This window comes from Dromaius novaehollandiae, chromosome 37 (genome assembly GCF_036370855.1).
Source record: "Dromaius novaehollandiae isolate bDroNov1 chromosome 37, bDroNov1.hap1, whole genome shotgun sequence".
Taxonomy (NCBI): domain Eukaryota; kingdom Metazoa; phylum Chordata; class Aves; order Casuariiformes; family Dromaiidae; genus Dromaius; species Dromaius novaehollandiae.
Genome location: NC_088136.1, coordinates 370,045 through 396,715, shown reverse-complemented (window position 1 = coordinate 396,715; position 26,671 = coordinate 370,045). Strand labels below are relative to the sequence as shown.

Here is a 26,671-nt window from a genome sequence, read left to right as displayed (position 1 = left end):
TGGCGCCCCCCAGGGTGGCACCCCCAAAATGGCGCCCCCCAGGATGGCACCCTAAGATGGAGCCCCCCAAGGCTGGCACCCCCGAAATGGCGCCCCCCAGGATGGAGCCCCAAGATGGCGCCCCCAGGGTGGTGTCCCCCGTGATGGCACCCCTAAAATGGCGCCTCCAAAACGGCCCCCCCAAGAAAGAGCCCCCCCCAAGATGGCGCCCGCCATGCAGGAGCCCGCCCCAAGATGGCCCCCCCCGCGGCGGCGCCCCAAGATGGCGCTCTCCGGCCCCCGCGGCGCCCTCCCGTGGTCCCGCCCGCCCCGCGCTCCCACTTGGTCCCTCCCGGCGGCCGCCGACGTCATCGCCGCGCGCCGCGCGCGCGCCCGTCGCGCGGGGGGAGCAGGTGAGAGCGGCCGCGCCGCGCCCCGCTCCGCTCCCGGACCCCCCCCCGCCGCCCCCCGCCCCCCCCACATCCCCCCCCCGCTGCCCCACATGCCCCCCTGCTGCCCCCGGAGCGCCCCCGCTGCCCCCCCACCCCGCTGCCCCCCAGCTCCCATTCGCCCCCCCCGTTTTCCCCCGCCCCCCCTAACCCCCTTGCCCCCCCCAGGCCCCTCCCCCTCCCGCGATGCCCCCGGGCTGCGGCCGCCCCCCCCCCACGCGCTGACGGAGCCCCGCCCCCGCGGGCGCCATGGTGAGTGGGGCGGGGCCTGGAGGGGGCGTGGTCAGCAGGGAGGGGCGGGGCTTGCTGGAGCGGGTGGGCGGGGCCACTCGGGGCGTGTCTGTGAGGGGCGGGGGCTAAGGGGAGGGGGCGGGGCTTTGTGCAGGGTGGCCAGGGCAAATGTTTGAGGTGTGGCCCGATGGGCGGGGCTGTGTGCCGTGGGCGGGGCCTAGAGGGGCGGGGCTGGGTGGGGTGGGAGGAGGTGGGCGTGGCGTGACGAGGCTCCGCCCCCAGGGCCGGGCGGGGCGCCGCGCCCCCCGGCACAGCCCGGGGCTGCCCGAGGCCAAGCGCCGGGGCCGGGCCCGGAGGATGAACAAGGAGGAGGAGCTGGAGGCGGGGCTACAGCGCCTGGTAGGCGGGGCCAGCCCGGACGCCGGGGCCCCTGCGGTGGGCGGGGTGGGGGGGGGCATGGGGGGCCGGGGCCCCTCCTGGGGACGCCTGGGTCCCTCCTGGGGACAGGGGGAGTCTGGGCCCGGACTCCTGGGCCCCTCCTGGACACCTGGGTCCCTCTTGGGGGCTGGGGGGCGGCTGGGCCCGGACGCCTGGGCCCCTCCCAGATGCCTGGATCCCTCCTGGGGACACCTGGGCCCCTCCCGGACGCCTGGGCCCCTCCTGGGGGTGGGGGGATGCTGAGCCCGGACACCTGGGTCCCTCCTGGGGACACCTGGGCCCCTCCTGGATGCCTGGGTCCCTCCTGGGGTTGGGGGGAGGCTCATCGGGCGACAGCGGGGAGGGGGGGAACATCTCGAGCCTGGACGCCTGGGCCCCCCGGACGCCTGGGCCCCCCGGACGCCTGGGCTCGCCTCCCGCCAGGAGCTGGGCGCGGAGGGGCCGGTGGCCACGGGGACGGGGCTGGTCTACGCCGAGCCGGCGGCGGCTGCCTGCTGCCCCCGCGATGAGAGGTAGGTAGGGCCCGGACGCCTGGGCCCCTGGGGGGTGGCAGGGGGCTCCGCCCGGACGCCGGGGCCCTCACCGGCCCCTCCGCCCCCCCGCAGTGCCCCCCAGGGCCCGGCCCCGCTGGCGGCCGTCTGGGCCAAGCTGCAGGAGTTCGGCCTGGTGGAGCGCTGCGTCCGCGTGGAGGTGAGCGCCCGGACGCCTGGGCCCCATGGGGGGGGGGGGGCCGGACGCCTGGGCCCCTCGTGCTCCCCTCTCCCTCTCTCATTTCAGCCCCGCTTGGCTACTGATGAAGAGCTCTTGCTGGTCCACAGGTTGGGGGGGGTGCGGGGGGGCCCTGGGGGCTTTTGGGGTGCTCAGGGGGTCCCTGGGGGGATTGGGGGGGGCTCAGGGGGGGTTTTGGGAGTCCTGTAAGGCACTTTGGGGTCTCGGGGGGTTGTTAAGTGGGGTGGGGAGTCCGTGGGGGTGGCTGTAAGGGGCTCTGGAGAGCGCTGGGTGTCCCTGGGGGGGTTTGGGGGTCCCTGGGGAGTATTTGGGGTACCCAGGGGGGTTTGGGGGGGTCCCTGAGGGGTTTTGGGGTCCCTGGGGGCCTTTGGGGGTGTTTGGGGTGTCTCTGAGGGTTCCCAGGGTGTGTGGGGGTCCCCATGGGCCCCCTGGGGGGGCAGCTGGGGGTCACTGGGGGGCTTGGGGCTCCCCAGGGGGGCTTGGGGGTCCTTGCGGGGGTCCCTGGGGAGGTTGGGGGATCCCTGGGGAGTATTTGGGGATTCCGGGGGGTATTGGGGGTCCCTTGGAGGTTTTGGGGGTCCCTGGGGGGGTTGGGGGGTCCTTGAGGGGTTTCAGGGTCCCTGGGGGGCGTTTGGGCATCCGTGGGGGTGCTTGGGGATCCCCGGGGGGCATCCCTGGGTGTTTTGGGGGTCCCTGGGGGGGATTTGGGGGTCTCTGGGGGGTCCCCCGTGGGGGTTGGGGGGTTCCTGGGGGGCATTTGGGGGTCCCCAGGGGGGTTGGGGGTCCTGGGGGCATCCCTGGGTGTTTTGGGGGTTCCCAGGGGGCATTTGGGGGTATCAGGGGTCTGCAGGGGGGTTGGGAGGCCCCTGGGGGGGTTTGGGGGGTCCCCGGGGGGGGATCTGGGGGTCCCTGGGGGGGGGATCTGGGGGGCGGGTGCCTGAAGCCGTGGGGCGGCCGTGGGTCCCGCAGCCCCGAGGCGCCGGCGCTGACGCAGACGACGGCGGAGGGGAGCTCGGCGGCGGCGGCCTTCCCGTCCCCGGTGGGTGCGCGCCCGGACGCCGGGGCCCCCCCGTGGGGCGGCGGCGGGGGGTGGGGGGAGGGGGCCGGAGGGAGCCCCCCCGGACGCCTGGTCCCCCCGCAGGCGGCGGCGGCGGGGGGGGCGCGGCTGGCGGCAGGGGCACTGCTGGCGCTGGTGACCAAGGTGGTGGCCGGGGAGCTGCGCAACGGGCTGGCGCTCGCCCGGTACGGCCGCCGCGCGCGTCGGGGGCTATAGGGGCCGGGGGGGGGCTATAGGGGCCGTTGGCTACGATGGGGGCTACGGGGGCCCTTTTGTTGGTCCCGTAGGGGGGTTATGGGGGCTCTTGGGACGCTATGGGGTCTGTCAGGGTTTTTCCTGGGGGTTCCATAGGGGTGGTAGGGGCTCTGGGGGGGGGCCTATGGGGGACATATAGGGACTATAGGAGTCTTGGGGCCAATGTGGGGGCCATATAGGGGCCCTGGGGGCACTGTGGGGGCCACGCAGGGGCTGTCGGGGCCTGGGGGACACATAGGAGCTATAGGGAGCCATATAGGGGTGGCAGGGGCCCTGGGGGTGCTCCGGGGGTCACATAGGGGCTGTCGGGGCCCTGGGGGCACTAGGGGGGTACATAGGGGCTATAGGGGCCCTGGGGGGGCTATAGGGGCCCTGGGGGCACTATGGGGGCCATGTGGGGGTGGTAGGGGCCCTGGGAGCATTTCAGGGACCGTATAGGGGCTATAGGAGCCTTGGGGATGCTGTGGGGACCATATAGAAGCGCTGGGGGTGCTGTGGGGGCCACATAGGAGCTATAGCAGCCGTCGGAGCACTGTGGGGGTGTGTAGGACCTATAGGGACTCTAGGGGCGCTATGGGGGTCGTGTAGGGGCTATAGGAGCCCTGGGGGTGCTGCGGGGGCCATATGGGGCCTGGGGGGCAATGTGGGGGCTGTATAGGGACTGTATGTACCCGGGGGGTGCTGTGGGGGCCACATAGGGGCTATGGGGACCTGGGGGTTGCTGCGGGGGGGTATAGGGGCTGTGGGGGGGGGCGCAGCACGGGCGCCATAGGGGCGGGGTGTCCCGGCAGCACCCCCGGGCCGCGGGCGCAGCGCGACGCCCCGGATGCCGACGCCGTGGCCGTGGCCGTGGCCGCCCGCTTCGCCCAGCGCCGCCTCGGGGCCCGGCGGTGAGTGCCGCGGGGGGGCGGGGGGGGGCCCGGACGCCTGGGCCCCGCGCGGGGGGATGGGGGGGGCCCGGACGCCTGGGCCCTCACGGCGCCTCCCCGCAGCGTGCTGCTCGTGGACTGGGACGTGCGGCCCGGCCGGGGCACCCAGCGCCTCTTCGAGGACGACCCCAGGTGGGCGCGGGGGGCACTGGGAGGCACTGGGGATACTGGGGGGGCTGCTGGGTGGCACTGGGGGATACTGGGGGCTGTGGGAGGCATTGGGATATACTGAAAGAGCATTGGGAGATACTGGAGGAGAACTGGGAGGGGCACTGGGGAACACTGGGAGGTACTGGAGGGGCACCGGCGGGCCAATGGGAGGTACTGGGGGATACTGGAGAGCGTGGGAGGCGTTGCTGGGGGATGCTGGGGATAACGGAGCAGTACTGGGTGCACTGGGGGATATTGGGGGGGTGCTGGGGGGCACTGGCGGGTGCTGAAGGGCACTGGGCAGTACTGGGACATACTGGGCAGTACTGGGGGGCACTGGGTGGCAGCACTGACCCCCCCCGCCCCCCCCGCAGCGTGCTGTGCTTCTCGGTGCACCGGGGCGAGGGAGGTGCCAGGGGGTACTGGGGGGTACTGGGACATACTGGGGGGCATTGGGGGGTACTGGGGGCAGCACTGACCCCCCCCGCCCCCCCCCCCCCGCAGCGTGCTGTGCTTCTCGGTGCACCGGGGCGAGGGAGATGCCAGGGGGCACTGGGGGGTACTGGGACATACTGGGCGGTACTGGGACGTACTGGGGGCAGCACTGACCCCCCCCGCCCCACCGCAGCATGCTGTGCTTCTCAGTGCACCGGGGCGAGGGCGATGCCAGGGGGTACTGGGACATTCTGGGGAGTACTGGGCGGTACTGGGACATACTGGGGGCGGTGCTGACCCCCCCGCCCCCCCCGCAGCGTGCTGTGCTTCTCGGTGCACCGGGGCGAGGGCGGCCCCCCCGGGTCCCCCCCAACCGCCTCCGGCTGCGGCGCCGTGGGCCGGGGCCGGGCCGAGGGCTTCACCATCAACCTGCCCTGGGACCAGGTAGGCCGGGCCGTAGGGGGCTATAGGGGGCTATAGGGGTCTATAGGGGCCCCCGCGGCATCGTCTGGGGGCTGCGCGAGCCCCCCGGGGGTTGTGGACCCCCCCCCCCCATTGGGGCCGTACGTCCCGCTCGGGGGCTGCACGGGGTGCGTATGGGTGCTGCCCCGCGTCGGCAGGTCTGTATAGGGGGTTGTGGGCGCTATAGGGGCCGTACGCAGAGCTCCGGGCATTGCATGGGTCACATGGGGCATCGTGGGTTCCTGTAAAAATCATATAGATTGTTTTTGTAGATATTGAAAAATATATGATTTACTGTAACTGTAATATGTATTGGCTGTATGTTTTATAGGTGCTGTAAAAGTGAGTTTAATGCTGTGTGAACTCTATATGTATAAAATTTAGGTCCTCAGAGAACACATGGGTTATTGCTAGGTTCCATAGGGGCTGCATGGACCATTCTCGGGCAGTGTGGGGGCTATAGGGAGCTTCTTCAGGCTATATAGGGGCCACATAGAGTGTTCCTGCGCAGCGTAGGGTTCATAAGGAGCTTATTCGGGCTCTATAGGGGCCACGTGGAGCGTCCCTGGGCAGCGTGGGGGCTATGGGGAGCTTCTTCAGGCCCTATAGGGACCATGTGGACCATGCCTGGGCAGCACGGGGGCTATGGGGAGCTCCTCCAGGCTGCCTATAGGTGCTATGGGGGGCTGAGGCGTCCGCGCGTCTCTCCGCAGCCCGGCATGACGGACGGCGACTACCTGGCAGCCTTCCTGCGCCTGCTGCTGCCCGTGGCCCTGGAGGTGAGCCGGGGCGGGCGGGGGGACGTATGGACGGGCCGGGGGACGTATGGACGGGCCGGGGGACGTATGGACGGGCGGGCAGACGGACGGACGCGGCCTCCGCTCTAGTTTCAGCCGCAGCTGGTGCTCGTCGCCGCCGGCTTCGGCGCCCTCGTCGGGGACCCCCAGGTGAGCGGGGCCCTACGGGACATACGCGATCCATAGGCATCACGCCGGGGCGGTACGGGGACCTATGGATCAGTTCTCAGCGCTATAGAAACCCCATGGAGCTGCTGGGGGCGTCTTAGGGGCCCTATAGGTGCCCTGGGGTGGTGTGGGGGCTGCTGAGCCGACCTTGGATGTTGTGTGGGCCTTATAAGCTCTTTATGAGTCCTTTAAGAGCTATAGGAAGGGGGTTTGGGCATTATATGAACAGCTTGGGTGTTTGTCCACATTATAGAGTGCTCTATAGCATTAAAAAAGCTATAATTAGCTATTTTGGGAGCGTTATAGAAGCTATAAGATCTGAAAGTCCTTTTGATTTTGATGAACTCAACGAAGGGCTCCTGGGTCTTGCGGGGGTTGAGGACCCCGCGTGGGTGCTATATGGGTGCTATAGGGGCGGGGGGGGGGGCGCGCCCGGCTCCGAAGCGCCCGCAGGGGCCGCGGGGGGGCCGCTATAGGTCCCCGCCGACGGCGCGTCCCTCGCAGGGGGGGATGAGCGTGACGCCCGGCTGCTTCGCCCACCTCACCCACCTGCTCATGGCGCTGGCCGGGGGCCGCCTGGTGCTCTCCCTGGAGGTGAGGGGGCTATAGGGGCCGCGCGGGGGCTATAGGGGCCGCGCGGGGGCTATAGGGGCCGCGTGGGGGCTATGGGGGTCGCCCGGGGGCTATAGGGGCCGTGTGGGGCCTCGTGGGCGCTGTCGGAGGGCACCATGGGGCCATACAGACCGCTCCAGGATGATGTATGGGAGCTACAGGGGATGCACCTGGGTGATATAGGACCCCCATCTGTCACCCCTGGGCACTATAGGGCCATAGAAAGCACTTGTGGGTGTTACAGGGGTGGCACTGTCCTCCCGAGAGCATCGTAGGGGCCGTACGGATGACCCACAAGCCTTATGGAGGCCATGGGGACCTCTCCATGGGTGCTATAGGGGCCGTAGGGGTAACCCCAGGGTGGTGTAGGGGACATATGGGTGACTTGGGGGCACTATAGGGGCTGTATGGGTGACCTGGGGAGGGTATGGGGGTCCTAGGGGTGGCCTGGGGGTGGTATAGAGCTTCTAGGGGTGACGCAGGGGTGCTATAGGGGCTATAGGGGTGACCCAAGGATGGTATAGGGTCCCTGGGGGTGACTTGGGGGTACTATACGGTCTATATGGGTGCCACGTGGATGATATAGGGGTCCTAGCAGTGGTCTGGGAGCATTATAGGGGCCATAGGGGTGGCCAGGGGGGACTGTAGAGCCCATATGGGTGGCCTGGGGGTGCTATAGGGGTGCTGGGGGTGACCGGGGGGGGCTATAGGGGCCATAGGGGTGACCTGGAGGGACTATAGGGACCATGGGGGGGGCACTATGGGGAACGTATAGGTGTGGGGGGGTCGGGGCCCCCGTGGGACGTCCCCAGGGCAGGGGGTGCGTGTGCCCCCCCCGGCGCGGCACGGCGGCCCCCCCGGCGCTGCGGGCGCTATAGGGGCCGGGTGCCGCGCAGGGGGGCTGGGAGCCGCGGGGCCTGGCGCAGGGGCTCGGCGCCGTGCTGGGGACCCTGCTGGGGGACCCCTGCCCCCCCTCCGCCCCCGCCGTCCCCAGCGCCAGGTGAGGGGGCGCGGGGGGCTGGGGGGTGCCGGGGGGGGGTAATGGGGGTTTTGGGGGCACTGGGGGAGCCGGGGGGGGGTGAGGGCAACTTGGGGGGATTTGGGGGCACGGGGGGGGATTTGGGGGGCTGTGGGGTGAGGGCAATTTGGGGGGGTTGGGGGCACTGGGGGGGCTGGGGCAATCGGGGGGGATTTGGGGGGACAAGGGGGATTTGGGGGTGCTGGGGGGGCGAGGGGGATTTGGGGACGCTGGGGCAGCTTGGGGGGTTGGGGCAATTTGGGGGCATTTGGGGGGACAAGAGCGATTTGGGGGGGCTGGGGGGGTTAAGGCATTTTGGGGGGTTTGGGGACACCAGGAGCACTGGGGGGGCGAGGGCAATTTGGGGGTGCTGGAGGGCTGGGGGCAGCCGGGAGGCTGTGGGGGGGGGCAGGGGTGTTGGAGGCATTGGGGGAGCATTTGGGGGTGTTGGGGGGGCGAGGGCCATTGGGGGGGGAGATCCGGGGGTGCGGGGGGCACTGAGGGTGTTTTGGGGGGGTCTCACGGCCCCCCCTCACCCCTCCCCGCCCCCTCCCCACAGCGGGCTGGCCTCGCTGGCCCGCGCCATAGATGCCCACCGCAAGTACTGGGGCTGCCTGCGCCAGGCTGGTGAGTTGTGTCCCCCCCCCAAAACGGGGGGCCTGTATCCCCCCCACACCCCCCGGGGGGGATCCCGTGTCCCCCCCCAAAAACAGGGGGGTCGAGGGGCCCAGGCGGCCCCGTTGCCGGGAAGCCCTGGGCCTGGTTGCTAGGGGCCGAGCCGCGTTGCTAGGCGGCCATCTTGGTTGCTATGTGTTCCTTTTCCCGCCATTCTGGTCGCTAGGCGGCCATCTTGGTTGCTATGTGTCCCTTTCCCGCCATTCTGGTCGCTAGGCGGCCATCTTGGTTGCTATGTGTTCCTTTTCCCGCCATTCTGGTCGCTAGGCGGCCATCTTGGTTGCTATGTGGCCCTTTCCCGCCACTCTCGTTGCTAGGCGGCCATCTTGGCAGCTTGGCAGCCATCTTGGTTGCTAGGGGACGCCCGCGGTCGCTAGGCGGCCATTTTGGTAGCCGGGCAGCCATCTTGGTTGCTAGGCGGCCATTTTGGTTGCTATGTTTACTTTTCCCGCCGTTTTGGTGGCTAGAGAGCGCTCTCTGTGGCCAGGCGGCCATCTTGGGCCCGCCCCCCCAGGAGGCCCTGCACCCCCCCCCCCGAGGACCCTCCTGATTTGGGGGGGCCCTGGGCCCCCACCCCGCTGGTGGCCTTGGCCATGGGGGCCGTGAGGACGGCCATGGCGGCTGGGCGCAGGGGCCCCACTGAGGCCCGTGCCGCCCCCCGCAGAGCCGCAGGGGCCCCCGGCGGAGGAGGGGGATGAGGGGCAGGGGGCTCCCGGGGCCCCCCCGGCGCCGCCGCCGGAGCCCCCCGAGGAGGCGCTGGCACGAGCCGAGCGGGACGTGACCCGGCCCCGGCCCCCCGCCCGCACCGGGCTGCTCTACGACGAGAGGATGACGGAGCACTACAACATGTGGGACAGGTAGCCCGGACGCCGGGGCCCCTGGGGGGGGGGGGGCGGGGGGCTCCCGGACGCCTGGGTCCCCTGGGGGGGGTTCCCGGATACCTGGATCCCTCTGAGGGGGGGCTCCCGGACGCCTGGGTCCCACTGTGGGGGCTCCCAGACTCCTGGGTCTCTGGGGGTGCTCCCGGACGCCGGGGTCCCCTGCGAGCGGTGGAGGGGGGCAGCGCAGGGACCCAGGCGTCCGGGTGCCCCCCCCCAGCCAGCACCCCGAGGTGCCGCAGCGGGTGACGCGCATCATGGAGCGCCTGGCGGAGCTGGGGCTGGCGGAGCGCTGCCTGCGGCTGCCCCCCCGCGAGGCCCTGCCCCACGAGCTGCACGCCGTGCACACGTGAGCCCGCGGGGACGCCTGGGCCCCGGGGGGGGGGGGGGCGGGGGCGGACGCCTGGGTCCTTGGGGAAGGGAACGCCTGGGTCCTTGGCGGGGGGGGGGGGAATCCCTGGGTCCCAGAGGGGGGAGCCCCGGACGCCTGGGCCCCTTGGGGGGTGGGGGACAGGCCCGGACACCTGGGCTCCTTGTCGGGGGGGCACCCTGGACACCTGGGTCTCCTGGGGGGGGGACCCGGATGCCTGGGTCCCCTGGGGGGAGGATCCCCGGACACCTGGGCCCCTTGGGGGGGGGATCCCCAAACACCTGGGCCCCTGGGGGGCGTGGGGGGAAGCTGCCCCTTTGCCTGGGTTCCCCTGGGGGGGGGCTCCCCGGATGCCTGGGCCCCTGGGGGGGGATCCTTGGGACCGTGGGTCCCTGGGGGGGGCTCCCTGGACGCCTGGGCCCCTGGGGGGGGATCCCTGGACGCCTGGGCCCCTGGGGGGGGATCCTCGGACCCGTGGGTCCCTGGGGGGGGGGAATCCCTGGACGCCTGGGCCCCTGGGGGGGGGTCCTCGGGCCCCTGAGTCCCTGGGGGGGGAATCCCTGGACGCCTGGGCCCCTGGTGGGGGAATCCCTGGGTCCTTGGGGGGGGTCACGCCCGGACGCCTGGGCCCCTGGGGGGGTCTGCCCATTAGTCTGGGTTCCCCTGGGGGGGCTCCCTGGATGCCTGGGCCCCTGGGGGTGATCCCTGGACGCCTGGGCCCCTGGGGGGGGGATCCCTGGGTCCTTGGGGGGGGTCACGCCCGGACGCCTGGGCCCCTGGGGGGGTCTGCCCATTAGCCTGGGTTCCCCTGGGGGGGGCTCCCTGGACGCCTGGGCCCCTGGGGGGGGGATCCCTGGGTCCTTGGGGGGGGTCATGCCCGGACACCTGGGCCCCTGGGGGGGTCTGCCCATTAGCCTGGGTTCCCCTGGGGGGGGCTCCCTGGACGCCTGGGCCCCTGGGGGGGGTCCTCATGCCCGTGGGTCCCTGGGGGGGGGATCCCCGGATGCCTGGGCCCCTGGGGGTGATCCCTGGACGCCTGGGTCCTCCTGGGGGGGGGTCCTCGGGCACCTGGGTCCTCATGGGGGGCTCCCTGGACGCCTGGGCCCCTGGGGGGGGGATCCCTGGGTCCTTGGGGGGGGTCACGCCCGGACGCCTGGGCCCCGCAGGCCGGCGTACGTGGCGGGGCTGGCGGCCACGGCGGGGCTGGGCCCGCGGGAGCTGCGCCGGGCGGCCGCCCGCTTCCCCTCGGTGTTCCTGTGCGCCCGCTCGGCCGCCTGCGCCCGCCTGGCCGCGGGGGCTGCCTGCGCCGCCGTCGCCGCCGTCCTCGGTGCCCAGGTGCGCTGTGGGGGCCGCGGGGGCCGTAGGGGCTATAGGGGCTATAGGGGCCGCGGGGGGGGCGGCGCGGGGCGCTGCGGGGGCTGGCACGTGGCAAGGGGTGCTGCCGGGGGCTATCGGGGCCGTACGCCTGGGGACGGGTGCTGTAGGGGTTGTGTGGAGGCACTGTAGCACCCATATGTGTGGGTCAGGTGCTTTAGGGGGTCTATAGGGGCTCCATAGATGGGGAGGAGCGCTGTGAGGGTGATATAGGGCTGCTATAGGGGCCCTGTGGGTGGGACCAGGCACCGTGGGGGTGCTATAGGGGGGCTATAGGAGCTCTGCGGGGGGAACCAGGCACCGTGGGGGTGCTATAGGGGGCTATAGGGGCTCTGCGGGGGGAACCAGGCACCGTGGGGGTGCTATAGAGGTGCTATAGGGGCTCCATGGGTAGAGATAGGCACTGTGGGGGTGCTATAGGGGCTCTGTGGGTGGAACCAGGCACTGTGGGGATGCTATAGGGGCGCTATGCATGCAGGCAGGTGCTAGAGGGGAGCTTTAGAAGCACTATGGGTGCTATACATGTAGAAACGAGCCCTATAGGAGTGCCGCGGGAGCACTATAGGTGCTACATGCATGGAGACATGCTCTACAGGAGCATTATGGGGCTGCTATAGGGAGTTAATGCATGAGAACGGACACAGTCGGAGTGCTATAGGTGCCACATGCATGCATTGGTGCTGCAGGAGCACTATAGGTGACATACGTGTGGGTCAGGTGCCAAATAGGTGCTACAGCGGTCCTATAGGGGCACTATAGGTGCTGTATGTGTGGGTCGGGTGCCGAATGGGTGCTATAGGGGTGGTGTAAGGGCGCTATAGTGGTGGTGCGCGTGGCTGGGGCGCTATAGGGGCGCTATAGGGTGCTATGGGGCGCTATAGGGCGCTATACGTGGTCCCCCCCCCCCCCCCAGGTGCGCAACGCGGTGGCGGTGGTTCGCCCCCCCGGGCACCACGCGGAGCCCGACGCCGCCGGCGGCTTCTGCCTGCTCAACTCGGCGGCCGTGGCGGCCCGGCACGGGCAGCGCCTGGCGGGGGGGCGCCTGCGGTGAGCGGGGGGGGCACGGGGGGGGCACAGGGGGGGGCCTGGCGGGGGGGCGCCTGCGGTGAGCGGGGGGGGGCACGGGGGGGGCACACGGGGGGGGCACGGGCAGCGCCTGGCGGGGGGGCGGCTGCGGTGAGCGGGGGGGGCACGGGGGGGTGCCTGGGCCTGGGGGGGCGGCGGGGGGGAGCGGGGGGGGCACGGGGGGGGCCTGGCGGGGGGGCACCTGCGGTGAGCGGGGGGGCACGGGCAGCGCCTGGCGGGGGGGCACCTGCGGTGAGCGGGGGGGGGGCACGGGGGGGGCACGGGGGGGGGGGCGCCTGCGGTGAGCGGGGGGGGGCAACGGGGGGGGCCTGGCGGGGGGGCGCCTGCGGTGAGCGGGGGGGGGCACGGGGGGGGCGGCGGGGGGGTCTCTGGTGAGCAGGGGTGGGGGGGGGCACCGGGGCCCCAGGGAGTGGGGGGTGTCCCGGATGCCTGGGCCCCGGGGGGGCTTGTGGGGGGTGTCCCGGACACCTGGGCCCCAGGGGGGCGGTGGGGGGGTCTCCCTGCGGCCGGGCCCCCCCCCCCCGGGGTGGCCGAGCAGCGCCCGGACGCCTGGGCCCCGTGCAGGGTGCTCATCGTGGACTGGGACGTTCACCACGGCAACGGCACCCAGCGCATCTTCGAGGACGACCCCAGGTCAGGGGGGGCGCGGGGGGGCCCCACGCCCCGCCCCACACACGCCCCGCCCCACACGGGTCCCCCCACACCCAGTGCCCCCCAGCGCCGTGCCCCACACGGGTGCCCCCACATGTGGTGACCCTGGGGCTGTGCCCCATAGAAGTTCCCCCCACGGCGTGCCCCACACGGGTGCCCCCCACCCACAGTGCCCCCCAGGGCCGTGCCCCACACGTGTGCCCCCCCCATGCAGTGCCCCCCAGCACTGCAGCACACGTGGGCCCCCCACGCTGTGCCCCATATGGGTGACCACTATCACTGTGCCCCACACCGTGCCCCCCAATGTGGTGCCCCCCGGCACCGTGCCCCACACGTGTCCGCCTGCGTCGTGACCCCCAGTGTCGTGTCCCACGCGGTCCCCCCCCACACACTGTGCCCCACACGGGTCCCCCCCCCACACTGTGCCCCACAACGGTCCCCCCCACACACTGTGCCCCACAACGGTCCCCCCCACACACACACTGTGCCCCACACGGGTCCCCCCCCCACACACTGTGCCCCACACGGGTCCCCCCCACACACTGTGCCCCACAACGGTCCCCCCCCCACACACTGTCCCCCACACGGGTCCCCCCCCACACACTGTGCCCCACAACGGTCCCCCCCACACACACACTGTGCCCCACAACGGTCCCCCCCACACACACTGTGCCCCACACGGGTCCCCCCCCCACACACTGTGCCCCACAACGGTCCCCCCCACACACACTGTGCCCCACACGGGTCCCCCCACGCGGTGCCCCCCAGCACCGTGCCCCCCACATGCCCCCACGCTGCCTCCCCCCACACCCTGCCCCACACGCGCCCCCCCCACCCCCCCCCGCGGGCCCTGCCCCACACGCGCCTGCCCCACAGCGTGCTCTACGTGTCGCTGCACCGCCACGACGGCGCCTTCTTCCCCGGGGGGGGCGCCGGGGGGGGCGCCCGGACGGGCCGGGGCCGCGGCCGCGGCTTCACCCTCAACGTGGGCTGGGCGGGGCCCCGGGCCGCCGACGGCGACTACCTGGCCGCCATGGAGCGCCTCGTCCTGCCCGTGGCCTACCAGGTGAGCCGGACGCCTGGGCCCCTCGCGGCGGCGGGGGGGGGGGGGGTGGGGCCGGACGCCCGGGCCCCGCGTGACGCCCCGGACGCCTGGGCCCCCAGTTCGCCCCCGAGCTGGTGCTGGTGTCGGCGGGCTTCGACGCGGCGCGCGGGGACCCGCTGGGCGGCTGCCAAGTGTCGCCGGAAGCCTTCGGCCTCATGACCCACCTGCTGGCGGGGCTGGCGGGGGGCGCCTCGTCCTCATCCTCGAGGTGCGCCGGACGCCCGGGCCCCTGGGGGTGGGGGGGGACGCCTGGGCCCCCGGGGGGGTGGGGGGGGACGCCTGGGTCCCCCGGGGGGAGGTAGGTCCCCCTCCCGGACGCCTGGGCCCCCGGGGGGGTGGGGGGGGACGCCTGGGTCTCCCGGGGGGAGGTAGGACCCCCTCCCGGACGCCTGGGCCCCATGGGGGGGGACGCCTGGGCCCCCGGGGGGGTGGGGGGGGACGCCTGGGTCCCCCGGGGGGAGGTAGGTCCCCCTCCCGGACGCCTGGGCCCCATGGGGGGGGACGCCTGGGCCCCCGGGGGGGTGGGGGGGGACGCCTGGGTCCCCCGGGGGGAGGTAGGACCCCCTCCCGGACGCCTGGGCCCTGTTGGGGGGGTGGAGGGAGCCCCCCCGGACGCCTGGGCCCTGCTGGGAGGGGGGAGCCCGCTGGGGCGCCCAGGGGGTTGGGGGGAGCCCCCTGGACGCCTGGGCCCTGTTGGGGGGGTGGAGGGAGCCCCCCCGGACACCTGGGCCCCTGGGGAGGGGGTGGGGGGAGCCCCCCCGGATGCCTGGGCCCTTGGGGAGGTTGGGGGGAGCCCCCCGGACACCTGGGCCCCCAGAGTGGGTGGGGGGAGCCCCCCCGGACGCCTGGGCCCTGCTGGGGGGGGTGGGGGGAGCCCACTGGGGCCCCCAGAGGGGTGGGGGGAGCCCCCCCGGATGCCTGGGCCCCTGGGGAGGTTGGGGGGGGCCATCCCGGACACCTGGGCCCCTGGGGGGGTGGGGGGAGCCCACTGGGGCCACCAGGGGGTGGGGGGAGCCATCCCGGACACCCGGGCCCCCAGAGGGGGTGGGGGGAGCCCCCCCGGACGCCTGGGCCCTGGAGGAGGGGGTGGGGGGAGCCCACTGGGGCCCCCAGAAGGGTGGGGGGAGCCCCCCCGGACGCCTGGGCCCCTGGGGGGGTTGGGGGGAGCCCACTGGGGCCCCCAGAGGGGTTGGGGGGAGCCCCCCGGACGCCCGGGCCCCCAGAGGGGGTGGGGGGAGCCCCCCCGGACGCCTGGGCCCCTGGGGGGGTTGGGGGGAGCCCCCCGGACGCCCGGGCCCCCGGCTGATCCGGACGCCTGGGCCCGCAGGGCGGCTACAACCTGGGGGCGACGGCGGAGGGGGTGGCGCAGTGCACGCGGGTGCTGCTGGGCGACCCCCCCCCGGCGCCGCCCCCCCCGGCGCCCCCCCAGCCCGGCCCCCTGCGCGCCCTGGAGCTGACGCGCGGCGCCCACTGGGCCGCCTGGGCCTGCCTGCGCCTGCCGCCCCGGCCCCCCGGTGAGTCCCGCCCCACGGCGCCCGCCCTGCCCCACGGCGGCGACCCCTGCCCCACGGGGAGCCCCCCTGCCCCACGGCAGTGACCCCTGCCCCACGGGGAGCCCCCCTGCCCCACGGGGAGCCCCCCTGCCCCACGGTGACACCCCCTGCCCCACGGCCCCCCGGTGAGTCCCGCCCCACGGCGCCCGCCCTGCCCCACGGCGGCGACCCCTGCCCCACGGGGAGCCCCCCTGCCCCACGGGGAGCCCCCCTGCCCCACGGCGGCGACCCCTGTGCCCCGGCCCCCCGGTGAGTCCCGCCCCACGGCGCCCGCCCTGCCCCACGGCGGCGACCCCTGCCCCACGGGGAGCCCCCCTGCCCCACGGTGACACCCCCTGCGCCCCGGCCCCCCGGTGAGTCCCGCCCCACGGCGCCCGCCCTGCCCCACGGCGGCGACCCCTGCCCCATTTCAACTGCTCCTGCCCCATGGCAATGTGCCCTGCCCCACGGGGAGGCCCCACCCCACGGCAACCACCCCTGTCCCACAGCAAAACCTGGACCCCCCCCCCAGTGAGTCCTGCCCCATGGCGATCCCCCCCCAGGCCCCACAGTGAGTGCCTGCCCCACAGGACACTCTGCCCCACGGGGAGCGCTCCTCGCCCCACAGGGACCCCCAGCCCCACAGAGGCAGACCCCCCCGCCCCATGGAGGTCCCCCTGCCCCACGGGGTCCCCCTGCCCCATGGAGACCCCCGGGGGAGCCCCTGCCCCACGGCGGGACCCCAGCACCCCACAGGGAGCCCCACACTCCCCCCCCCAGCCCCCCCGGCGGAGGAGGAGCCCCCCGAGGAGCAGGGCTCGGCCGGCGACACGCCCTGTGATGACATCACGCACGATGATGACATCACCGGCGGCCATGACATCGCTCCCGGCGACGACACCCCACGCGACAGTGACCTCACGCCCCGCGATGACCTCACGCCCCGCGATGACATCATGCGCCTGGGGGAGCTCCGCCTGGGGGACCCCCCCGGCCCTGCCCCCCCCGAGGGCGGGGCCAGCACCCAGCCGGGGGCGGGGCTCCCTCCGGCTGACCACGCCCCCCAGGTAGGAGCGTGGGCGGGGCCAGGGGCAGGAGGCGGGGCCTGGTGGGCAGCCCCGCCCCCAATCCCCCCCCCCGTCCTCCCCCCTCCAGGACCCCCCCGGACTGCTGGAGGAGGCGGCTGGACCCCTCCCCTCCCCCACGGGCCTGGAGGAGGAGCTGGCGGAGGTGAGCCCGGACGCCTGGGCCCCTGGGGGGGGTGGGGGGTGCCTGGGCCCCCCCGGGGGGCACTGGGCTGCCCGGACGCCGGGGTCCCACGTGCCCCCCCCCCGCTCTCCCCCCCCCCCCCCAGGGGCTGCTTTTTGCCGTGGCCCCCCTGCGCGGGTGCCCCCACGTCGGGGCAGTGGCGCCGGTGCCGGGGGGGGGCCTGGCCGCCGCCCCCCCTGCGAGGCCTGCGGGAGCCGCCGGGAGCCCTGGCTCTGCCTCAGCTGCTACCGGGTGAGTCCCCCCCCCCAAATACCCCCCCAGCTCCCCTGAATCCCCCCCAGCACCCCCAGATACCCCCCGTGCCCCCAAATACCCCCCCGGGATCCCGAATACCCTCTTGGGCCCCAAATAGCCCCCCCCAGCACCCCCGAATACCCCCCTGGGCCCCTAATACACCCCCCAGGCCCCATATACCCCCCCAGCACCCCCAAATACCCCCCTTGGACCCAAATACCCCCCCAGCACCCCCCAAACACCTGCCCAGCACCCCCAAATTCCCCCTTGGGCCCCACATAGCCTCCCTGGGCCCCGAATACCCCCTTGGGCCCCACACACACCCCCAGCACCCCCCAGCTACTCCCCCTGGGCCCCAAATACTCCTCCAAGCCCCAAATACACCCCCCAGCCCCAAACCCCAGCCCCAAATACACCCCCTCGGGCCCCCAAATAACCCCCCAGTGCCCCCAAATACCCCCCCAGGCCCCAAATACACTCTCTTTGGGCCCCAAATAACACCTCAGTGCCCCCAAATACCCTCCCCAGCACCCCCGAGATACTCCCCCAGGCCCCCAAAACCCCCCCAGCACCCCCAAATACCCCCTTTGGGCCCCAAATAGCCCCCCTGGGCCCCAAATACCTCCTCGGGCCCCAAATACCCCCCCCCAGGACCCCAATACACCCCTTGGGCCCCAAATACCCCCCCAGCACCCCCAAACGCACTCCTGTGCCCCCCAAATATCCCCCTCCAGGCCCCAAATAAACCCCCCCAGCACCCCCAAATACCCCCCAGCACCCCCCCAAATGCCCCCCCCCGAGCCCCAAATGCACCCCCTGGACTCAAATAACCACCACCCCCCCCCAACCCCGCCCCGGACGCCTGGGCCCGCAGGTGCTGTGCGGGCGCTACGTGGGGGGGCACATGCTGGAGCACGGCTCCGCCTCCGGCCACGCCCTGGTGCTGAGCTACAGCGACCTATCGGCTTGGTGCTACAGCTGCCAATCATACGTCCACCACCCGGTGAGCCCGCCCCCGCCGCGGGGGCTGTGTGTGTGTGAGTGGGGACTCGCCCGAGAGTGAGTGGGGACTCGCCTGAGTGTGAGTGGGGACTTGCCTGAGTGTGACTGTGCGCACGCACGCACGCATCACTGGCCTGCAGTTATGGAGCGTGAGTGGGGACTCACCGGAGTGTGAGTGTGTGAGAGACTGGAGTGCACTGTTATGGGGGGGTGAGTGGGGACTCGCCCGAGTGTGAGTGTGCACACGCACGCACGCATCACTGGCCTGCAGTTATGGAGAGTGAGTGGGGACTCACCGGAGTGAGTGTGTGAGAGACTGGAGTGCACTGTTAGGGGGAGTGAGTGGGGACTCGCCTGAGTGTGAGTGTGCACACGCACGCACGCATCACTGGCCTGCAGTTATGGAGAGTGAGTGGGGACTCACCGGAGTGAGTGTGTGAGAGACTGGAGTGCACTGTTAGGGGGAGTGAGTGGGGACTCGCCCGAGTGTGAGTGGGACTCGCCCGAGTGTGACTGTGCACACACACACACGCACGCATCACTGGACTGCAGTTATGGAGAGTGAGTGGGGACTCACCAGAGTGTGAGTGTGCCACTGGCCTGCACTGGGGGGGGGGGTCGTGAGTGGGGACTCCCCGGAGTGTGAGTACGAGTGTGTGTGTGAGACCCTGCCCTGCACTGTTATGGGGGGGGGGGTGAGTGTGCACTCCCCGGAGTGTGAGTGTGAGTGGCTGGGCTGTGCCATGGGGGCGGGGTTTTCTGGCCCAAACCCTGACTGTAATGGGGGGGGTGTCTAGTGGAACATACCATTACTGGGGGGGGGTCACTGGATGGTACCATTGTTTTTGGTGGGGGGAGGGTCTGCTGGGTGATACCATCATGGGGGGGGGGTCTGTTGGGCAGTACCATGGTGTGTGGGGGGGGGGGTCTCCAATGGGCAGTACCATGGTGTGTGTGTGTGTGGGGGGTTCCCATTGGGCAGTACCATGGTGTGTGTGGGGGGGGGTCCCCACCACCTCTCACCCCCCCTTCCCCCCCCCAGGCCCTGCTGCCGGCCAAGACCCTCCTGCACCGCCTCAAGTTCGGCGTCGACCCCCCCGACCTCCCCGCTCTGACCCCGCCCCCCATCTCTTAAAAGGGCTACGCCACGTGCCCCCCCCCCCCCCGGCCGCACCAGCAGCTCCAGCACCAGCAGCGGCCCCTCACCCCCCCCCAAAGCAACACGGGGGGAAACTGAGGCACGGGGGGGGGGGGTTGCCCCCCCCCCCGCTCATTTTTAAGCCCCCCCCGAGAGCGACGCGTGCTTTTTTTTAATCCGCTTGTTTGTAACGGGAGACACGAAATAAAGTACAAAGGCTGCGAACGGCGCCGGGGGGGTCCCGGGGGGGTCCCGGGGGGGTCCCGGGGGGGGGGTCAGAAGTCGTCGTCGTCGCAGATGTCCAGGTAGACGTCGAAGGCCTCGCGGTTGCAGTTGCCGTCGGGGGTGAAGACGTATTTGTGGAAGGTGCCGTCGACGCAGACGGCTGCGGGGGGGGGGGGGGGGGTCAGCGGGGCAGCGGGGGGGGGGCCCCCCTCGTCCCCCCCCCCGGGACTCACCGACGACGGAGCAGGGGCTGCGGCCGCCGCGGCCGAAGGCGCAGACGCAGGCGGCCTCGGCCGGCACGGTGAAGCTGGCCAGCGACCACTGCGACTCCACGTAGGGGCCCAGCACCGGGCCCACCTTGCCCACGCGCGCCAGCCTGGGGGGGGGCGGCGGGGGGGTGGGTGGGAGCTGCCCCGTGGCTGCGGGGGGGGGGGCGCGGGGGGGGGGGGGGGCGGGACTCACGCGGAGCGGCGGTTGAGGCGGGTGTCGCGCAGGGCGAAGACGTGCACGGTGCCCTTGTCGCTGGAGGCGCAGAGGAAGGCGGCGTCGGGGCTGAAGGCCAGGCTGGGGGGGGGCGGGCGGGGGGGGTCAGCGAGGCTGTGCCCCCCCCCCCCCCGCAGCCCCCCCCCCCCCGGGCCCCCCCCCCCGGTCACCAGTAGAGCGTGGCGGGGTCGGTGCCGCGGCGCAGCTCCACCACCTTGGCGCGCGAGTGGGTGTCGAAGAGGCGGATCAGGGTGCCCTTGCGGGAGGCCGAGGCCACCAGGGCGCCGCCGGGGCCCAGCGCCGCGCAGGCCACCTCGCTCTGGTGCGCGTTGATGGTGAACGGCGCCGACGACGTCCCCGGCTTGGCGCTCCCCAGGTCCTGGGGGGGGGCGGGGGGGGGTTGGGACCACGCGGGGGGGCCACGGCACCCCTGGGACCTCCCAGTGACCCCCCAGTCTCCCCAGTGCCCCCCCCGTCCCCCCTGAGCCCCCAGTGCCCCCTCCCACACTCCCAGTCCCTCCCAGTGCCCCAGTCCCTCCCCCTGCCCCCCATGAGCCCCCAGTGCCCCTTCCTGTGCTCCCAGTCCCTCCCAGTGCCCCCCAGTCCCTCCCTGCACCCCATGAGCCCCCAGTGCCCCTTCCTGTGCTCCCAGTCCCTCCCAGTGCCCCCCAGTCCCTCCCTGCACCCCATGAGCCCCCAGTGCCCCCTCCTGTGCTCCCAGTCCCTCCCAGTGCCCCCCTGCTCCCCCCAGTGCCCCTGGGCCTCCCCAGTCCCGCATCGCACCCCCCAGTCCCCCCCAGTACTGCCCGTGTCTTCCCAGTCCCTCCCAGTGCCCCCCATAGCTCTGCAGGCCCTCCCTCACCCCCCCAGTGCCCCCAGTGCCTCCCAGTGCCCCCCACAATCCCCCCAGTCCCTCCCAGTGCCCCCAATGGCCCTGCAGGCCCTCCTCACCCCCCCCAGTGCCCCCAGTGCCTCCCAGTGCCCCCCACAATCCCCCCAGTCCCTCCCAGTGCCCCCAATGGCCCTGCAGGCCCTCCTCACCCCCCCAGTGCCCCCAGTGCCTCCCAGTGCCCCCCACAATCCCCCCAGTACCTCCCCATGCTCCCTATAAGCCCCCAGCACCTCCCAGTGTTCCCAATAGCACCTCCACGTCCCCAGTCCCTTCCCAGTACCTCCCAGTCCTTCCCAGTGCCCCCAATAGCCCTGCAGGCCCTCCTCACCCCCCCCAGTGCCCCCCACAATCCCCCAGTCCCTCCCAGTCCCTCCCAGTGCCCCCCCCGGCCCCTCACCACCAGCTGGAGGCTGCCGCACTTGTGGCCGGGGAAAACCAGCAGCTGCTTCTCCAGGCTGGGGCAGAGGTCGCAGAGCCCTGGGGGGAGCCGGACGCCTGGGCCCCCCGCACGCCTGGGCCCCCCCCCCGGACACCTGGGCCCCCCCCCCCCGGACACCTGGGCCACCCCCGGACACCTCGGGGGGGGGGGGGTCCAGGGCGCAGGTGTCCGGGCGCAGCCCCAGGTGCGGGCACTCAGGGCCCCTCGTTAGCACAGCTGCGGCTAATTGAGCTCGTTACCCCGTCCCGCGCCCAGAGACGGGGTCACTTGGGGGGCAGCGGGGTCACTTGGGGGGCAGCGGGGACGCCCGGGGGGGGCAGCAGGGATGCCTGGGCCCCCCGGGGGGGGGGGGGGCAGCTACCTTTGGGGTTGTCGCGGGTGTCGAACTCGAAGAGCTTGGTGGGGTTTTCGGGGAAGGAGAAGACGTAGATGCGGCTCCGCAGCACGATGACGATCCTGGGGGGCACCCGGACGCCTGGGTCCCCCGGGGGCGGCGCGGGGGGGGTCTCCCGGACGCCTGGGCCCCCCTCGGGGTGGGGGGGGCGCGGGGAGGGGGCGCTCACTTGTCGTGCCGCATGCGGACGGCGAGGACGGGCTTGGTGAAGGTGAACTCCAGCACCAGCTTGTCCTTGGCGTCCTTCCCCTCGCGCGCGTCGTCCCAGATCAGCACTGGGGGGGACACGGGGGGGGGGGGGGGGTCAGCCGCGGGCCCAGGCGTCCGGGGGGGGGTGGGGGGGCCGCCGGGGTGGGCCCAGGCGTCCGGGCGCACCTGAGAGGTCGGAGAACTTGGGGTTGCCGCCGCCGCCCACGATGGCCAGGAGGTTGGAGCGGTGCAGCATCTCCACCAGCACCACGCTGCCCACCTGCTCCGCGTCTGCACGGGGGGGTCGGGGGGCTCCCGTGCCCCCCCCCCGGACCCCCCGGGACCCCCCCGCGCCCCCCGGCCTCGGGGCCGCAGCCCCAAAGCTCCGCGCCCAGGAAAACGGCGCCGCGAGGGAGCCCGAAGCCGCCCCGAGAGCCCCCAACCCCCCCCCCCCCCCCCCCGCGGCCCTGGGGGGGCCCAAATGCCCCCGCCCCCCCCCCCCATAATCCCCGCGTCCAGCTCTGGAGCACCCCGAAATGCGCCCTAGCCCCCCCGTAACGCCCTCCTCGGGGCGGGGGACCCCGAAACGCCCCCCCAGGCCTGAAGGGACCCCCAAAACGCCCCGAGACCCACTTATCCCCGCGCCCGGGTCTGGGGAACCCCAAAATGCCCCCCGGCTCCTCCCCCAGGGCAGCGGGACCCCCAAAACGCCCCAAACAGCCCCCCCGGCCTCAGGGGGTCCCAAAACACCCCACACCCCCTGCACGGAGGCCTGGGGCACCCCCAAACGCCCCCTAACCCCCCCCCCAAGTCCTTCCCCAAGCATGAGGTGACCCCAAAAAGCCCCCCAGCCCCCCGGTCTCAGGCTCCACAGCTCCCTGGGGGAGGGGACGGCTCTGCACCCCCCCCCCCGCCCCCCGGAGGGGCCCAGGCGTCCGGGCCTGCTCACCCAGGTGCCCCTTCTCCATGAGCGGCTCCACGTTGAAGATCCGCACCCCCGACTCCATCGCGCAGCAGAAGCAGCCTGAAACGGGGCGGGGGGGCACGTGGGGGGCTGCCGGGGGGGGGGGAGCGGGGGGGCTCCCGGGCACCGTGGCCCAGGGAGGTTTGGGGGGTCCTGGGGCGTTTGGGGGCTCCTGGACACCGTGTCTCGGGGGCGTTTTGGGGCTCCCGGCAGGTTTGGGGGCTCCCGGACACCAGGGTCCCCTGGGGTATTTTTGGGGGGCCAGGGGGATTTAGGGGCTCCCGGACGCCAGATTCTCAGGGAGGTTTTGGGGCTCCCCAAGGGGTTTGGGGGCTCCACAGATTCCAGGGTCCCCTGGGGACATTTCGGGGGCTCCCAGGCAAATTTAGGGGTTCCCAGACACCAGGTTCCCCAAGAGAATTTTGGGGCTCCCAGAGAGATTTGGGGTCTCCCAAACACTGTGTCTTTGGGGGTGTTTTAGGGGGCTCCCGGGGGGGATTTGGGGGCTCACGGACACCAGGGTCTCCCAGGGGTATTTTGGGGGGCTCTTGTGGGGATTTGGGGGCTCCCGGGGGGGTATTTTGGGGGGGCTCCCGGAGAGATTTGGGGGCTCCCAAACACTGTGTCTTTGGGGGTGTTTTAGGGGGCTCCCGGGGGGATTTGGGGGCTCCCAGACACCAGGCTCCCGGGGGGGTATTTTTGGGGGGCTCCCGGAGAGATTTGGGGGCTCCCAAACACCGTGTTCCCAGCAAGGTTTTGGGGCTCCCAGGAGGGATTTTGGGGCTCCCAGACACCCTGTCTCTGGGGGCGTTTTGGGGGGCTCCTGGACACCAGGATCTCCCGAGGGTATTTTTAGGGGTCTCCCAGGGGCATTTGGGGACTACATGACACAAGGGTCCCCGGGGGGGGTATTTTGGGGGGCTCCTGGGGAGATTTGGGGCCTCCCAGATACCAGGATTCCCTAGGGATATTTTTTGGGGGGCTCTGGGGGCTCCTAGACACCGCGGTCCCGGGGGGGGGGTCTCGGAGGACTCTCGGGGGGGCTCCCAGACCCCGTTTCCCTGGGGAGGGTCTCGGGGGGGCTCCCGGACCCCGCTTCCCCGGGGGGGTCTCGACGGCTCCCAGACCCCGCTTCCCCGGGGGGGGCCGCGGCCCCGCACTCACTCTGGTCCTGGTTGAAGCGGAGGCTGTTCACCCCCCGGGCCTGCGCCATGGCGGCGGGGGCGGCCGCTGCCCGCGCCGGGAGGCCTGCGGGAGGCGGGGGGGGGGTCAGAGCGGCGACCGCCGCCCCCCGGGGAGCCCGAGCCCCCCCCGCGCCCCCCCGCGCCGGTACCGGGGCCGCTGCAAACACCGGCGGCGGCCTTAGACCATAGAGTCCTCACAGCGCTGCCGGCCGGAGAGTCCTCCGGGCACGTGACTGAGGGAAGGGCGGGAAGCCGCCCCACGGCGGAAGCGCCGCCGTTGCCCGTAGCAACCGTTGCCGCCCGCCGCCATTTTGACGCCTGGCAAACCCCGCCCGCCATGTTGGCACCTGTCGCAACCCGCCCACCCTACCGCCCGCCATCTTGGACGCGGGCCGTCGTCCATAGCAACCGCCGTCTTGGAAGCGGGCAGCGGCCACGTTCGGGGCTGGCAGCGGGGCAGCTTCAGGTGGCAGTTGGGCCTCACCCGGCCGCCGGGGCTCGCTCGCGGGGGCGTCCCCACACAGGGAGGGACAACGGCAAGGGGCGGGGCAGGCGTCGCCGCCTTTATTCGCGCACCGCGCGGCGTCAGTCGTCCTCGGCGCCCCCCACGTAGTGGCAGACGGCGTCGTAGTCCAGCGCCAGCACCTGCCCCGCCGCCTCCCGCTGCAGCTGCACCAGCGCCCGGCTCCGCGCCGGGTCCCGCTCCAGGATCCGGCCCACCTGGGGGGGCAAAGGGGGCCGCGCTCGCGAGGGCTTCTGGGACGTGCGAGGGGCGTGAAGCCGCGGCGGCCATCTTGGAGCCTGGCGGGGGGGCACAGGGCCCCCGGAATGGCGGCTCACCTTGCCGGCGTGCTCCCCCAGCACCACCATGACGCGGTCGGCCTCGCCGCGGGGGATCACCGTCTCCAGCATGGCTTCCCGCAGGCCTGGGGGGCGGCGGCGGCCTCAGGGGGGGCAGGGGGGGCTCCCGGCGCCCCAGGGGGCACAACGGGACCCCCCCGGCCCCGACTCACCCTCCACCAGGAGCCCCTCGTCCGTGCGGCACACGCACGTGTTCCGGGAGACGACGTCCTCCACCACCATCTGGGGGGCACGTGGGTCACGGCGACCCCCAACCTGCCCCACGGCGGGGGGGGGATGTGGGGGCCCTCCCACCCTGCCCCAGGGGAGCTCCAGGGGGGACGTGGGGCTGGTTGTGGGGCACAGGGACCCTCCCACTCTGCCCCACGGGACCTCTGGGGGGATACGGGGCTGGCTGTGGGGCACAGGGATCCCCCCACCCTGCCCCACAGGATCTCCAAGGGGTACATGGGGCTGGTTATGGGGCACAGGGATCCCCCACCCTGACCCACAGGATCTCCAAGGGGTACATGGGGCTGGTTATGGGGCACAGGGATCCCCCACCCTGACCCACAGGATCTCCAAGGGGTACATGGGGCTGGTTATGGGGCACAGGGACCCTCCCACTCTGCCCCACGGGACCTCTGGGGGGATACGGGGCTGGCTGTGGGGCACAGGGACCCCCCCACCCTGCCCCACAGGATCTCCAAGGGGTACATGGGGCTGGTTATGGGGCACAGGGATCCCCCACCCTGACCCACAGCGGGGGGGAGGATGTGGGGACCCTCCCACCCTGCCCCAGGGGAGCTCCAGGGGGGACGTGGGGCTGGTTGTGGGGCACAGGGACCCCCCCATCCTGACCCACAGCTGGGGGGGGTGATGTGGGGACCCTCCCACCCTGCCCCAGGGGAGCTCCAGGGGGATGTGGGGCTGGTTGTGGGGCACAGGGACCCCCCCATCCTGACCCACAGGACCTCCAGGGGGGGCGTAGGGCTGATTATGGGGCACAGGGACCCTCCCACCCTGACCACCGGACCTCTGGGGGGGACATGAGGCTGGTTATGGGGCACAGGGACCCCCCACCCCACCCCACGGGACCTCTGGGGGGGACATGGAGCTGGTTATGGGGCGCAGGGAACCCCCACCCTGCCCCACAGGACCTCTGGGGGGGACGTGGGGCTGGTTATGGGGCACAAGACCCCCCCCCCAACTCCAGGGGGAGGACCCGGGGCGAGTTATGGGGCGCCGTGGGGCGGCCGCGACCCACCTTGCAGTTGTAGTAGCGCCCGGCGCCGTGGGCCTTGTCGACGCAGCGCACCCGCAGGTCCCGCCGCAGCCAGTGGGGGCCGGCGGGGGGCCCCCCCCGCGCCTGCTTCGCCGCCCTGGGGGGCACCGCCGTGGGTCCCGGGCCGCCGGGGGCCCCCCCGGGCTGTGACCCCCCCCGGGTGCTATAGGGCCCCCCACGTCTCACCTCTCCGCCCTGGGGGGCACCGCCGTGGGTCCCGGGCCGCCGGGGGCCCCCCCAGGGCTGTGACCCCCCCCCAGGTGCTATAGGGCCCCCCACGTCTCACCTCTCCGCCGTGGGGGGGGGCTTCCTCTTGCCGTCCTTCTCCCCCCGGCTCCGGGCAGGGGCCCCGGCGTCCGGGCCCTCCTCAGCCTCCGCCTTCCGGCCTTCCTTCCCCTGCGGGGGCTTCCCTGGGGGGGAACTGGGATGTACTGGGAGGCACTGGGCATTACTGGGGGGCACTGGGCACTCACCACTGCTCGGGGGGGACAGGATTGCGGCGCCAAGATGTTACTGGGAAGCACTGGGGGTTACTGGGGGACACTGGGACACTCACCGCTGCCTGGGGGGGTGGGATCACAGTACTGGGAGGTTACTGGGGGTTACTGGGAGTTACTGGGGGGTGCTAGACGCTCACCGCTGCCCGGGGGGGTGGGATCACGGCACTGGGAGGTTACTGGGGGTTACTGGGAGTTACTGGGGGGTGCTAGACGCTCACCGCTGCGCGGGGGGGTGGGATCACGGCACTGGGAG

At 72.9% G+C, this 26,671-nt stretch overlaps 3 protein-coding genes across 5 annotated transcripts in view; 1 reads left to right on the top strand and 2 right to left on the bottom strand.

The window, feature by feature from the left end:
• Window positions 1-328: 328 nt before the first annotated feature.
• On the top strand, window positions 329-19,248 carry HDAC6 (histone deacetylase 6). Its single transcript, XM_064503473.1, is given in 31 exon segments — window positions 329-392; window positions 597-680; window positions 942-1,058; window positions 1,521-1,609; window positions 1,703-1,787; window positions 1,875-1,915; window positions 2,796-2,865; window positions 2,968-3,068; window positions 3,930-4,028; window positions 4,131-4,199; window positions 4,970-5,096; window positions 5,828-5,893; window positions 6,002-6,061; window positions 6,584-6,673; window positions 7,588-7,691; window positions 8,269-8,336; window positions 9,049-9,241; window positions 9,483-9,611; window positions 10,799-10,967; window positions 11,920-12,053; window positions 12,657-12,725; window positions 13,620-13,809; window positions 13,908-14,028; window positions 14,031-14,056; window positions 15,176-15,362; window positions 16,161-16,447; window positions 16,536-16,610; window positions 16,735-16,819; window positions 16,822-16,880; window positions 17,758-17,886; window positions 18,928-19,248. Coding segments are annotated over 30 exon segments (3,135 nt in total). The 5' UTR covers window positions 329-392; window positions 597-677; the 3' UTR covers window positions 19,021-19,248.
• Window positions 19,162-24,489, bottom strand: WDR45 (WD repeat domain 45). 3 transcript variants are annotated; one of them, XM_064503476.1, is made up of 11 exons: window positions 24,370-24,489; window positions 23,774-23,857; window positions 22,595-22,669; window positions 21,832-21,936; window positions 21,626-21,731; window positions 21,424-21,518; window positions 21,021-21,100; window positions 19,946-20,110; window positions 19,711-19,812; window positions 19,482-19,624; window positions 19,162-19,408 (listed from the first exon to the last, which is right to left on the bottom strand). In XM_064503476.1, exons 2-11 carry the CDS (start codon window positions 23,820-23,822, stop codon window positions 19,162-19,164), a joined length of 1,167 nt encoding a protein of 388 aa, XP_064359546.1. In that variant the 5' UTR covers window positions 23,823-23,857; window positions 24,370-24,489. The 3 variants fall into 3 exon arrangements, with proteins under 3 accessions (XP_064359546.1, XP_064359544.1, XP_064359545.1); XM_064503474.1 differs by lacking the exon at window positions 24,370-24,489 and adding an exon at window positions 23,943-24,147; XM_064503475.1 differs by lacking the exon at window positions 24,370-24,489 and adding an exon at window positions 23,943-24,147 and having other exon boundaries at window positions 19,175-19,408; window positions 19,902-20,110.
• The window catches only part of LOC135325402 (uncharacterized), a 3,693-nt gene continuing 1,400 nt past the window's right edge, over window positions 24,379-26,671 (bottom strand). Inside the window, exons 4-8 of the mRNA XM_064503418.1 lie at window positions 26,392-26,480; window positions 25,901-26,015; window positions 24,807-24,876; window positions 24,634-24,719; window positions 24,379-24,513 (exon numbers count right to left, since the gene is read on the bottom strand). Coding sequence (XP_064359488.1) covers window positions 24,379-24,513; window positions 24,634-24,719; window positions 24,807-24,876; window positions 25,901-26,015; window positions 26,392-26,480 — 495 coding nt within the window. The remainder of the gene's footprint in view (window positions 24,514-24,633; window positions 24,720-24,806; window positions 24,877-25,900; window positions 26,016-26,391; window positions 26,481-26,671) is intronic.